The following is a 13479-nucleotide window of genomic DNA, read 5'->3' on the forward strand; positions in this document are numbered from 1 at the left end:
GGCTAGAAACGTAGGTTTGCCTTTCCTTAATCTATTTTCCAAGATAATTCGTAGGGTCAGTATTGCCTCACGTGTTCCAACATTTCTACGGAATCCACACTGTTCTTTCCCAAGGTCTGCTTCTACCAGTTTTTCCATTCGTCTGTAAATAATTCGTGTTAGTATTCTTATTCTGCAGCGGTGGCTTATTAAACGGATAGTTCGGTAATTTTAGCATCTGTCAACACCTGCTGTCTTTGGGATTGGAATTATTACATTCTTCTTGAAGTCTGAGAGTATTTCGCTTGTCTCATTCATTTTGGTCACGAGATGGTAGAGTTTTGTCAGGGCTGTCTCTCCCAATGCTATCAGTAGTTCTCATGGAATGTTGTCTACTCCCGGGACCTTGTTTTGGCTTAGGTCTTTCAGTGCTCTGTCAAACTCTTCACGCAGTATCATATCTCCCATTTCATCTTCAGCTACATCCTCTTCCATTTCCATAATATTGTCCTCAAGTACATCACATGATGTACATGAGGACAATATATATATATATGACAACGAAGTTTCGAACGGACGTAGGCTTTTATATATTACAAAAATATACAGCCTATGTCGTTCGTACGTTAGGCTGTCGCATAAAAATTTGTAGTAAATTGGTGAAGAACTTTTCGAAATTTTCGGGAGCATCGTTTCCCTTTATATATTTCATGTGTATTTATATATTTTGTGTATAACTGTCAAACAGGTTTTTTTGTTATGGAAACATGTAACATGCCACATTGAAAGCAATTTTTTATTTTCTTTTACAAGTCATAGATAACATAACTATCCGCAATAACGAACAGAACAAAAAAAGTCAACCATATCGGCCGAGTCGCTCTGAAGTGACGATCTTTCACAATTAATTTTAATATCCGTCTTTTCTGACGAATTTTTCAAAACTTTTCTTTCATACAAACCTTCTCCTGACAATTACGAACACAACAAAACAAAAATCAACAAAATCTGTCAATCCATTCTTAATTGATGATACTTCACATATGTGACAGTTGATATTAATTTCCGACTTTTCAACTGGATTTTTCAAAAATTTTCTTTCGATCCTTGTCGTAACAATAACTGACACACACAAAAACAGGTCAAACCGATGTAGCCATTCTGAGGTGATAATCTTTCATACACGTGGCAACTGACTTTTGTTTACGTAGATTTATGAGGCAGTTGATGGCTCTTGATGGCAGTGCACGCTGGGGACCGGGAACGGCCTCTGCGCTGCTTGGCGCTACTGGCCGCCCGCCGCCCACCTCCTGAGGACCCTCTTGGCCACCTTGCCGCTGGCCGTGTGCGGCAGCTCCCCCACGATCCTCACGCCGCCTCGCAGCTTCTTGTGGTCCGCCACCTTATCTGCAAGAACAAAGAAAATCAAAGGTGCGTGAGCTGCACTGCCTAATGTTATAAAGCGCAGACGTGACAAATATCAGCAGCAGTGAGTGCTGCATCTCGCAATACTTTTCAGAACTCCGCTTCTAGCCAAACCTGTAATAGAAGAGTAATTTTAAATCGAATGGATTTTCTCAGAAACAAATTCGTAGAGCATTCGACGCAAAACCTAAAATGCAGGTACGTTATGTGGAACAAGATAGTAATTCCTTCAGATCTAGTGCGTTTTTGCCCTATGTGGTTGCTCTTTCCTCGAAGATAGGACGTATTCTTGAGAAACACACTGTTAAGGTGATCTTCCGACCCTCCACGAAGATTGCAGCTTTACTCGGCTCTGTGAAGGACGATTTACAGCTTCGTAAAGCGGGTGAGTATCAGATTCCTTACGGAAATAGTGAGAAGTCGTGCATAGGTCAAACAACACGCACCGTTCATGAGAGATGTGTGGAGCATCGAAGATACACACGCTAATCACAGACAGACAAGTCAGCTATGGCCGAATATTGTATTGATACAGGACATTGCATGAATTACAGTGATGTGAAGAGTTTAACATCCACCTCTTCGTTTTGGGAATCTGTTTTCAAGGAAGAGTTTAACATCCACCTTTTCTTTTTGTGAATCTGTTTACAAGGAAGCTATTAAATTAGCTAATAATTTAATAAATAGAGATAATGGTTTTAATTTAGACAAAGCATGGAATCAGGCTCTTGGGGTAATTAAAGTGCAGAGAAGTCGTCATGATGTCACCGCCGCCGATCATACATCGATAAGCGAATCGAATGTCTGTACGCCTTCGCCACAGGCGGTGCATGTGTAGGCGTATTTCTCTGTCGCCGACCAGCATCTGTGACCCGCATGCGCAATGCCGCCGCGGTCGAGCATATAACGCCGCGCTTGGCATCTTGTCGTCAGTCTTGCGACTCACTCTGAGGATGGCCGGACGATACGCGGCCGGAATATCAGTGGAGGAAATTTTATTTGCGCGGCTGCATGCTCGAAATTTAATGGACTACAACTTAAATATATTTTCTTATTTCATTTTTAAATGATACCTTTGACTTTTTGTACGCTGCAGTTTTCCTTCTAAAATTTCAAAAATTACTCTGGAAAAGTAACTTTGTTTTTAAAAAGTGAAAAAATGTCCGAAGGTACAATATGGTCATGTCTTTAGAACAAGTATTATGTAGAATTTAAAATGGTTGCGATCGAGGAAACCTTTTAACACTGATTTAATAATGTACAGTAGCAGACAAAAATAAGGAAATACTAAAAACACATTAACATGACGAATACAGAGTAGGAAACACGTGGGCATTTTAAACAACTTCCAGTCGTCTCAGAATGCATAAACAAAATCCTGTATGATTTTCAAGAGAGTCTTTAAGCATCCTTTCTTCATAATAGTGGCAAGTTTAGATAACAGCGATGGATACGGATAGCGATCATGCACCCTTCTCTCCAAGTAGACCACAAAAGCTAAATTGAGATTTGGTGGCTGTGGTGACCATGGGAGGTGCAACAATACATCCTGTTGCCTCCAAAACCAGTCATGGACGATGTGAGCTGTGTCTTGGAACACAGCATCACAGGCGGGGAACAAACACTGTTCAGTGGGATGGACCTGATCAACCAAAATGGTCACACGAACCGTGGTAGACATACGACCTTGCAGGATAACCATGCGGTCCGTGCAATGGAACGATATGGTTGCCCAAATTATCGCTGAACCCCAGCCAAGTTCCATTATTGGCATGTAAATTCGGCCACGAGTGTTGACGGACATTTGCACCGCTGATGAGTAGTTTTAGAAATCCAGCTCGCCTTGCAATTAACCCCCGCTTATTGAGCTCCCTTCGTAATGTTTTGATGCTGATGAGTGCGATATGCAGTTCTACAGTAACTTTTGCAGCTGTCGTCACAATACTCTTCAATGACCGTGTGTCACGATCACTCAACACACACTTATGTCCGCATCGTCACTTAGCGGATGATGTATTCCGATTTCCCTGTATGCGGTAGAAATACTCCACACAGTGCCTCGTGAAACACGAACACTTCGGCTACCTACGAACACCAACAATTTGCGCACGCTCGAATTTGAGACGTGTCGGCTCCCTTTCCTTTCGCAAATGTGTCCGTATGAGTTCGCAGCTTCGGAATAGTGTGCGCTGTTCATCTAGGGGGAGTGGTGGTAGTGGCGCGATCGGGTAAGGGAGGCGTTGCCGCGGGGAGCACTGAGCTGCCACCATTGGTGGGTGGTCGGCGGCGTCGTCCTCTTTCTGTGTCGAGGGGGTCACGTGGCACGAAATTGTGGCAACGCATACTGTCTTTGGCCGTTGGGTATTTTACGTGTGTACGGTGGCTTTCTTAGTGTAGATATCACTCAGGTTTTTAGGAACTGATTTATTTGCCGTGTGATAATCTAGCTGAGCATGGTAGCTGATTCGTGGCGAGTGTCAGTGTTCCAATCGGGTAAGAGTCTCCCTGCCCCGCCTGTCTCGTTCCCAGTGTCTATATAAGTCGGAGCGGAGCCAAGTTGAGTCGCAAACTTCTGGCTGTTTAGGTGGCGTAGTCCATGCATGGCACTACTTGTTCAAATGTTGGAATGTGTGTGAAATCTTATGGGACTTAACTGCTATGGTCATCAGTCCCTAATCTTACACACTACTTAACCTAAATTATCCTAAGGACAAACACACACACCCATGCCCGAGGGAGGACTCGAACCTCCGCCGGGATCAGCCGCACAGTCCATGACGGCAGCGCCCTAGACCGCTCGGCTAATCCAGCACGGCATGGCAGTACTCTTGGAACTACTTTTTGCTATTCCACCATATTTTGTGGTACCCGCAGTGCGTGTGTACTACAACGTTGACTCAATTTTACCGTTTTCCCTGAGTGCTGTAACTGTGGCAGCGATGAGCGTGTAATAGTGGTCCGGACTGTTGTGTCGATTCCCTAAGGTCTCGACACAATGAGTGGCTAGGTGCACGCGAAACTAACGCAGACGGGCGTAAATTCTGAAACAGGAGACTGGATGAAAACTATAAAGAAAAGAAGAGAGATTTTAATATACTTAACTTTAATGTAGTCTTGTTCTTGTTGAAATACATCTCTTGCATAGTAGTAAGCAATTAGCAATGATACACATGGCGCCTTGCTAGGTAGTAGCGATGGACTAGCTGAAGGCTATTTAATCGGTCTCTCGGCAAATGAGAGGAAGACGTGATACGTCTTGTCGCAAGCTATGTCGTCCGTACAACTGGGGCGAGGTCAAGTCCGTGTCTTGTGACCTGCCCTGTGGTGGCGCTACGTTTGCGAATACACAGTGGCGACACGCGGGTCCGACATGTACTACAGGACCGCGGCCGATTTAAGTTACCACCTAGCAAGTGTGGTGTCTAGCGGTGACACCACACGGACTTAGATGCGCCTTAGTCTATTCCAGCGTCACGAAAAGTGTGGTATGGCGCTTTGTGTGTCTCTTGAAAAGTAGTTACTTTGTAGCCACGTCGTCATGCACCTTCTTCGCTGACGAGGTCACTGCTCTTCAGGTTATGTAATTGTAACCTATTAACTGTTTAATGTAACTACTGTTTTTTTCGTTCTAATGGGCCTAAGCGGCCAGTTATTCTATGCCAGGTTGGTCCCCCTTGTTTTAATAGTGTAGTGTGTTTTTAAATTTGGCCAAAGTTGTTTCTATTACTATGGGAAGCAACTCTCGTTTTAATCTGCTCATTCTCTCCGTTAAGTAGTTTATTTAATGCGACAGCCCTCTTCCCCCCCCCCCTCCCCTTGCTAGTAATGTCGGGGGCTAAAACGGCTCTAGCCTTGGGTTCGCCCCATTTGGTTTGGCCACGGTTGACTGTATTTCGTAGGTGCGGTGCCTACAGACAAACAAATTGTTTTGGTTATTCCTTTTTTTTTTTTTAAGATCATCGCCCTGTCGGGCTCTCTTTACTGTGTTTGATGTTACCAGTCAAATTTTGTGAGAGGAAAAGGATATAATCTGCATTACTTGGCTTAGACCTCATGTTTAATGGATTTATCTCTGCTGAGCATTGTGGCTGCACGTTGTGAACTGTGACCGGTCTTGTGCGAGATAGAGTTTCTTAATACTTTACAAAAGAAAAAAGTGCGAAAAGAAAAGGCCGCAGCACAAAACATTAAATTTGATTCTTCATTCATTGTATTCTAAGGTTGATCTGACATTAACGATTTCCAGTCTATGGACGTGTTCATAAAGAGTTATAATTTGATAAAGGAACCTGTTTCACTTTAAAACTGTTGTTGGAACCCAAACTGTTGTGCCCTTTTCAATTGGTCTTTAACATTAATCTTGTTGATCTCAGAAACTGTTTCTTTTAGTACACATGTAGTGTTTTATTAATCGTAATGAAGTTTGTCAAATGGTGAATAATGTGTACTTAAAACCCTGGCTCGGTCCTTTTTACGTGCTTGATTTTGGTTAAGCCAAACTCTAAAAGGTGGAATATCAGGATTCATGACACTATGCACTCACAACCACGCAGCACACTGCACGTATTGAGGACATTGCTTAAGTGCTTTTCTGGTCAAATAAAACAGCTCAGTCTGCAGGCTTGGATAGCATCTGCATTTATGTCCAAGCATCCATTTCTCATGGGTACATGCTTTTGTTCAGTCCATCTCTCTGTAACAACATTACTCTACATCTCACTAATAATCAGTACATTCAGTCATATTAAGTAGAAACATCATCAAAAGCCAATTTCAAGTTAAATACAATAAATAGCAGCTATTCAAAACTAAGAAAGAATTCTATTTTCAATGCAGATAAAATTGTTAAGGAGTTAAATAAACTCATTACATTTGCAAATATTCCATCTTCTATAGTAGAAGATGCTCATTTTTCAAGGTACAAGATAGCACACGACCAACAAAATGTGGCTTGTGGCTTAACCGTCCACAATTTATATACAGGGTGTACATAAAGTCAGGGAACACTTCCAATTATTAATTGCACAAGAACTAAACATTGTACAGATGTCATACATATTGCATTTTGAAGAGAAACGCTGAAAGTTTTTTTTCTTGTATACCACCACAGCGTAGTTTGATAATTTGCCGATAGCTGGCGCTAGTCGCAAACATGGCTCCACATTCACTTCACTCACACTGGGACGTCCGATTCTCTTTGCCTGACACAAGCAACCCGTCGTAACGAATTTGTTGTGCCAGTGGTAAATGGCCTTCCTTGTTGGTGGCTTCTTACCGTACTTGGTTCTAAACATCCGTTGAACAGCTGTAGCACACTTGTTTCTGTCGAAATCCAACACATAGAAAGCTCGCTCCACACCTGAACTCGTCATGTTTGCGACTAGCGCTGACTATCGGCAAATTACCAAACTATGCTGTGACGGTAAACATGAGAAAAAGCTATCAGGGACTCTCCTCAAAATGTCATATGTGTGATATCTGTACAATATTTGGTTTTTGTGCAATAAATAATTGAAAGTGTTCCCGGACTTTATGTACACCATGTATTTGGTTTTTAAAATGTGTAGAATTTTAATCACCATAAAATTCCAAAACAGAAGAATTAATAGCATCATCCAAGTATCTTTAATATACAGTCTAAGATAAAAAAGAACTTAGCACCACGAAGGATTTGTGCAAATTAGATGCAAACTAATATTCATACAGATGTCGACGGCAAATGTAAAATAATAAACTTTGTCGGCCGATGGCTCAATGTGTGACGCTGCAGAGCAATTTCACCTCGCACCTGGCCAGAATTGTAAACAGGGGACATGTCGATGTCGGTGCATGAAGTCTTTGCGAAATTCATTGTGTACTCAGCTGGTCTGTAACTTTGCCTCGCAGACAGCCTCGTGAACAGTATATGCGGAGGTCAGTATTTGAGAGAGGACGTGTCGTTGGGCTCGAAAAAGCCGGTTGGAGTAATCGGTGAATCGCCCAACATTTGAACGGGAGTGATGCCACTATTCGACGATGTTGGCAGGAATGGGTGAACCATAGCCGACCTCAGCGTCAAGAAAGAAGCGGTCGACATAGAGGGACGACAAAATGAGAGAACCGAGCAAAGAGAGTGGCACTCAGAGCCCCGGACACATCATGATCATCGATCCAGCCAGCAACTGATGCTTCAGCGTCCGCGAGGACCATTAATAGGCGGCACAGAGATAGAGGGCGGAGCTCACGGCGCCTCTTGTGCCGTCTATCGTGGACCTCTGTACCCCAACAAGCCCGTCTGCTGTATTGTAGGACACATTTGGCGTGGAATTTCGTTGAATTGAGTAGAGTTGTCTTCAGTGATGAGTCCAACTTCGACTGAGCCCTGGTGACCAGCGAAGACGTGTCTGGAGACGCCTCGGATAGTGGAGGGATACCAACCAGACTGTCGCCCGCCATATGGCGCGACAACTAGGATGATGTTCTGGGGTGCCGTGTCGTTTCATAGCAGGATGCGTTTAGTTGTCATCTGCGGCAGCTTTAACAGCGTAGTGATACATAGACGATATCTTACGCCCCGTATTGTTACCGTTCTTGGCAAGCTATCCTGGGCGTGAATTTCAGCAAGATAATGCCCGCCTGCACGCGGTGAAACTTTCTCCTGTTTGTATTCGTGCTCCATATGCGGATAATATTTTGAAGGAGGACCGCAGCTTCTTTGAGTGTCCAATTAATACCGTGGCTCACTGCTGTCAGTAGCGAGCTATTGTGTGAATCGGACAGTCCAAGAAGCTGTGTTCCCCCTTGAAATCGTCATCCGCAGATGGAGACGAAACTTTTGATTTAAATGTGAAAGCCATTCGACCATGGCATCATAGCCCGAGAGATTTTATTAATTTTAAGGATCAACCCTGCAACAACTTTACTGAAGTAAATAGACACTCTGGTAGTTGTTATTCGTAATACACAAGTTAGGTCCAGAGAAACTGTGAGTGTCTCAGGAATAATTCAGACCAGCTTTGTTCGCATTTTACGTGCAAACAGACTGAAATTCTGTCGCTTGGTTCTGAAGCGCCAGCAGTACACTGAGTTCTTACTTCAAAGAATTATCTTTACTGAAGAAGCTCCCCTTACAAACCATGGAAACCTGATGTAAAAAATACGTATTGTTAAACACCTGAGAATCCCTACGTTCACTCTCCATTGCTTCTGATGTTCAAGCTGACTGCTTGAACACCAGAAGCATGGAGAGGTTTCGTATGGGATTATTGGAATCAAGCAATGGCCCTTACTTCAATGACAAAACATTAACGTGTAAAAGAGGCGCACAATTTCTTACCGAAGTGGTACTGGTTCTCCTATTAGAAGTACCACTTGAAATATGTATACGTACGTGATGCCAGCGCGATGGGTGCCCGACACACTAGTCGCTCGTGACTAGGAAAGCGTTCATCCAACTCTTACCTGGCCGCTGGACAGAGCATAAAGCCGTTATCGGTTAGCTTGCCAGTTTCGCCTGATTAGACGCCACTGGAGGTTTTTCTGAGGTAAACTCACAGATGAAGTCTGTGCACAAGTTCCGACTAACCAAGAGATTTTGAAACATCGAACTCAAGAAGTGCTTGCACCAACGACTGAAAACGTATATTACAGTACCAGTGGCATTAGCAAACGTATGACATGAATGGAATTTTAAGGTATGTTAATTAGGATATTATTTTGTTGCTGTTGTTGGTCGAATTTTGCAGTGTAATAGTGTATCTTTACATTAAACTAATGACACCAAGTTATTATTCTATAACCTTTATATCTCAGTTTCCTGTTTTATAAATCCGTTCAATTCTTGACGTGTGCCTTTCTTACAAGGATGTGTCAGAAACAGGCGCGTATTGTTATCGTAGTTAACCGGTGAATGACACTTAGATACCATGTCCTTTGGTGAGTCAGTTCAGCTGCATGTAACCATTTGTGATTGGTATCATTATATAATTTAACTTCTGTCCACCCTTCCGCTTTAATAAGTAGACTCTTTTAGCTGCGTCAGGCTGGAGTGCCTCTTCAATCTGACACTACTGTTCCGTAAAACAACACCAAATTCCCCGTAGTAGAACAATTGATTTAATTTTCAAAATTACTCCTATGTTATAAATACTGTAATTTCTCGGAAACTATTATACAGCTTTTAAAGAGTCAAACGCCGTTACTTCGTCTCATTTACAACTACGATACTAGCAGCAGAAAATACTGTAGTTTATTTAAAAAGCAAAGCTGAAACAGTATTCTCTAAATAATTGAGCTATGAGAAGAGACTGCTATTGTTCAGTCCGAAGACTGGGTTGAGCCAGTTGTCCACGAAACCTTATCCTGTGCAAGGATCATATAATTTCAGAATCACTACTGCAACCCAGATCCATTTGAACCTGCTTACTGTACTCGTCGCTTCGTCTCACTCTGCATCCCCCCCTCCCCCCACCCCCTCCCGCCTTTACACCCCATTTAGCTCCAATACCAATATTAGCTCGTCATTAGTTTCACAATCAACCCACCTAATCTTCAGCTTTTCTCTGTACCATCACATTCCAAAAGCTGCTTGTCTGAAGCGTTCGTCGCCCATATTTCACTTCCGTAGAGGGCTACAGTTCACAAAAATACGTTGGGAATGGACTTCCTAACATTTCGACGTTAACAATTTCTTTTTTTCAGTAACGTTTTGCTTCCCATTGCCAGTCTAATTTTATATCCTCTCTACTTCAGCCATCATCAGTTCTTTTACTATTTTCAGAGTCTCTTTTCCTAATCTAATTCCCAAAGCATCGCCTCATTTCATTACATTACATTCCATTACACTTGTTTTGCGTTTGTTGTTCTTCTTCTTATATCCTTCTTTCAAGACACTGCCCATTCTGTTCAACTGCTCTTCTAAGTACTTTGCTGTCTCTGACAGAATTACAATGTCGTCGGTAAACCTCAAAGTTTTTATTTCTTCTCCCTGAACTTTAATTCCATCGCAAAATTTTCTTTTGTTTCCTTTATTGCTTTCTAAATGTACAGATTGAATAACGTCGAGGATGGACTGTAGCGCTGTCTTGATCCCTTCCGAACCACTGATTCCCTTTCATGCCCCTCGACTCTTACAACTACCGTCTCATTTCTGCACAGGTTGTAAATAGCCTTTCGCTAACTATATTGTAATCCTAAGATACTATACGTCGTTTAGTGAGAGCTTTTTCATAATTCATTTGAGTGAAAACAGAATTTCGAAATTTTCAACTTAGCTAAACAGCCTATAGATGTAATGTAGTTCATCATTGCAGTCATGTCTAGATAAATACTGGGTAATTTACCTACAAAAATTTATGATACGTAGATTTGAAGGAAGGGTAGAAGACGCTGTCATCAGAGGCAGAAAAGAGCATAGTATCAAGGGCGTATCAGGGATGGATTGGAAAGAATGTTGACCTTTCTTTTCCATTATCTTGCCCAACACCACTTTGCTAATGGACAGGCATCGTAAAACCGCAAATTAGTCCACGTCAATTGTGCATGCCGTATACGGTATCCGCCCGGGTAGTCCATGTGGAACATCGTATTCCAAATAGTTTCGCTAATCAGACTCACCTTCCACGAGCGCCTGCAGCTCCTGAGAGGTGGCGGACGCTCCGGGCCTCAGCACGACGAAGGCGGTGGGGTGCTCCTGGTCGGTGGGGTGCGGCGCGCCCACCACGGCGGCCAGCTGCACGCTGGGGTGCGACATCAGCAGCGACTCCAGCTGCGGCGACAGCACCTGTTCACACGCACCAGAATATCTGCAGCAACTGCCCTCGCGTCTCTGCTCAGAGAGTGTCTCTTGCGTGGTCCAACGCCATCGGAAGCTAAACGAGGTGCAACCTGTTTCGGTTCCTGTGTTTTTGGTAGCGTTATGACACTCCTGGAGTGAAACAGAATTAGCACGGATTCAGAAGAAAGACACTAGTGGCAAACACTGCCTGTTTTATTCATACACGGCATCTTGCACGTGAACAGGTAGTTTCCTAGATCTCCGAAAGGCGTACCACACTGCACCACGTCGTAGACGACCATACGGAATATCTTCGCAAACAAGTCATTGTCTCGAGGAATATTTGACCAACAGAGCCCAGTAGGTTATACTGGACGGTAACCGTTCAGGAATGAAGTAATAAGTGCTATCGACAGGGGATGTCAAATTGATTCCATATTTTTATGTTTCCAGAAGGCTTTCGACCCGTTCCTCACAAGTGTCTTCTAACCAAACTGCGTGCCTACGGAGTATCGCCTCAGTTGTGCGACTGGATTCGTGATTTCCTGTCAGAAAGGTCGAGTTGGTAATAATAGACGGAAAGTCATCGAGTAAAACAGAAGTAATATCCGGCGTTCCGAGAGGAAGTGTTATAGGCAGTCTATTATTCCTGATCTATATTAACGACATAGAAGACAATCTTAGTAGCCGTCTTAAATTGTTTCCAAATGACGCTGTCATTAATCATCAGATGATCAAAACGACTTGCAAAATGATTTAGATAAGATATCTGTATGGTGCGAAAAGTGGCAATTGACCCTGAATAAAGAAAAGTGTGAAGTTGTTCACATGAGTACTATAAGAAATCAGCTAAATTTCGGTTACGCGATAAGTCACACAAATCTGAAGGCTGTAAATTCAGGTAAATACTTAGGGATTAAAATTACAAATAACCTAAATAACGATCACATAGATAACATTGTGGATAGAGCAAACTAAAGACTGCGATTCATTGGCAGAACACTTAGAAGGTGCAACAGGTCTACTAAAGAGACTGCTTATACCACGCTTGTCCGCCATATTCTGGAATATTGCTGCGCGATGTGGGATCCGCATCAGGTGGGACTGACGGATGACATTGGAAAAGTACAAAGAATAAATGTTCAAATAGTTTTTATGACGAAAAAAAATCCAATAACTAACATCAAGTAGTCAAGGTATGTATATCTCCATACCGAAATTAGTTAATTATAACGGTACAGATATTACGAGACGTAGATCGCTCGGAGGTGAAGTTTGGAACGAAAGTGCGAACCTGCATTTTCACGGTCATAATTCATCGACAGATTAACTCTGAATTAATAAACTTTAGAAGTGCTAAATTGCTGGACCTATCGTCCAGACTCATCAAACAACATAGCACACAGTTGTGCCGAACGATCTGCGTAGCGAATCAAAGGTTTCAGAGATTTCAGGTGGAGCAGGTGACGACGAGGAGTTACCACGAGATCGACGTTGAGGAATGCATCTCTTGCTCTGTTATGGTATTTCAAACGAAATGTTTATGATTTCCAGGTTTTCAGGAGAGTAAAGATAAAAGGAAAAAAGAAACTAAGCTAAACCAACTAAAACCAATAGCTAAACCAATATTTAAATTAAAAGCACACATAAAGAACATGTATTTATAATAATAAATAAAGAATATTTTTAATTAACTAACCAATTATAATCATATACTTAATTGTCGTCAGAGTACAGGACATCCAACAATTAGTAATTCTTGTATATATTGTATTTCTCTATTGTATGCATATACTAATCCATATATTGTGTGTGTTTTTCATGTACAATAATTAATATTCGTGGAGTCCGGTCGTGTGAGCTGAGCAGTTCCGATCCCCACTGCAGAACTTCACATCACCGCAGGCTATATAAAGCAAGCACACAACAACGATCAACACTCTTGTATCAATCTGAATAGTCTCAACTTGTACATTGTAGAATTGTGCTATATCTTCAGTTCATTTCTGTATTTTCTTCAGAAGTAGTCATAGGCAATTATTCTGTTAATTCTTTACAGGAGAATTCGTTATGTGAAGTAGTATAAAATTAGGTGTGTAAAAGCGTATAGGTGTTTTGTTTTTCTAATTGGATTATGCTCAAGACTCGATTATTAATTGAAATGGATCAAGAGAAAGTTTCAGACGTTTAGGAAATCTGTGAAGTTCCTAGTGTAGATGAGATTGCAGCTGCGTCTCAACAGGAGACAAATCCTTTTAGTTTTGGAGCAGCTGTATCGGTAACGACAGTAACACAAAAGCAGACGGATCTGTCAGTTGTGG

General features: G+C 42.3%; 1 protein-coding gene across 4 annotated transcripts in view; it reads right to left on the bottom strand.

The window, feature by feature from the left end:
- Window positions 1–855: 855 nt before the first annotated feature.
- Window positions 856–13479, bottom strand: part of LOC126236730 (luciferin 4-monooxygenase-like) — a 223639-nt gene continuing 211015 nt past the window's right edge. For all 4 annotated transcript variants that reach the window (XM_049946259.1, XM_049946256.1, XM_049946257.1 and 1 more), the window contains 2 exons: window positions 10999–11164; window positions 856–1386 (listed from right to left, as the gene is read on the bottom strand). In XM_049946259.1, coding sequence (XP_049802216.1) covers window positions 1265–1386; window positions 10999–11164 — 288 coding nt within the window. In that variant the 3' untranslated portion in view covers window positions 856–1264. The remainder of the gene's footprint in view (window positions 1387–10998; window positions 11165–13479) is intronic.

This window comes from Schistocerca nitens, chromosome 2, assembly GCF_023898315.1.
Source record: "Schistocerca nitens isolate TAMUIC-IGC-003100 chromosome 2, iqSchNite1.1, whole genome shotgun sequence".
In the NCBI taxonomy this organism is placed as follows: Eukaryota; Metazoa; Arthropoda; class Insecta; order Orthoptera; family Acrididae; genus Schistocerca; species Schistocerca nitens.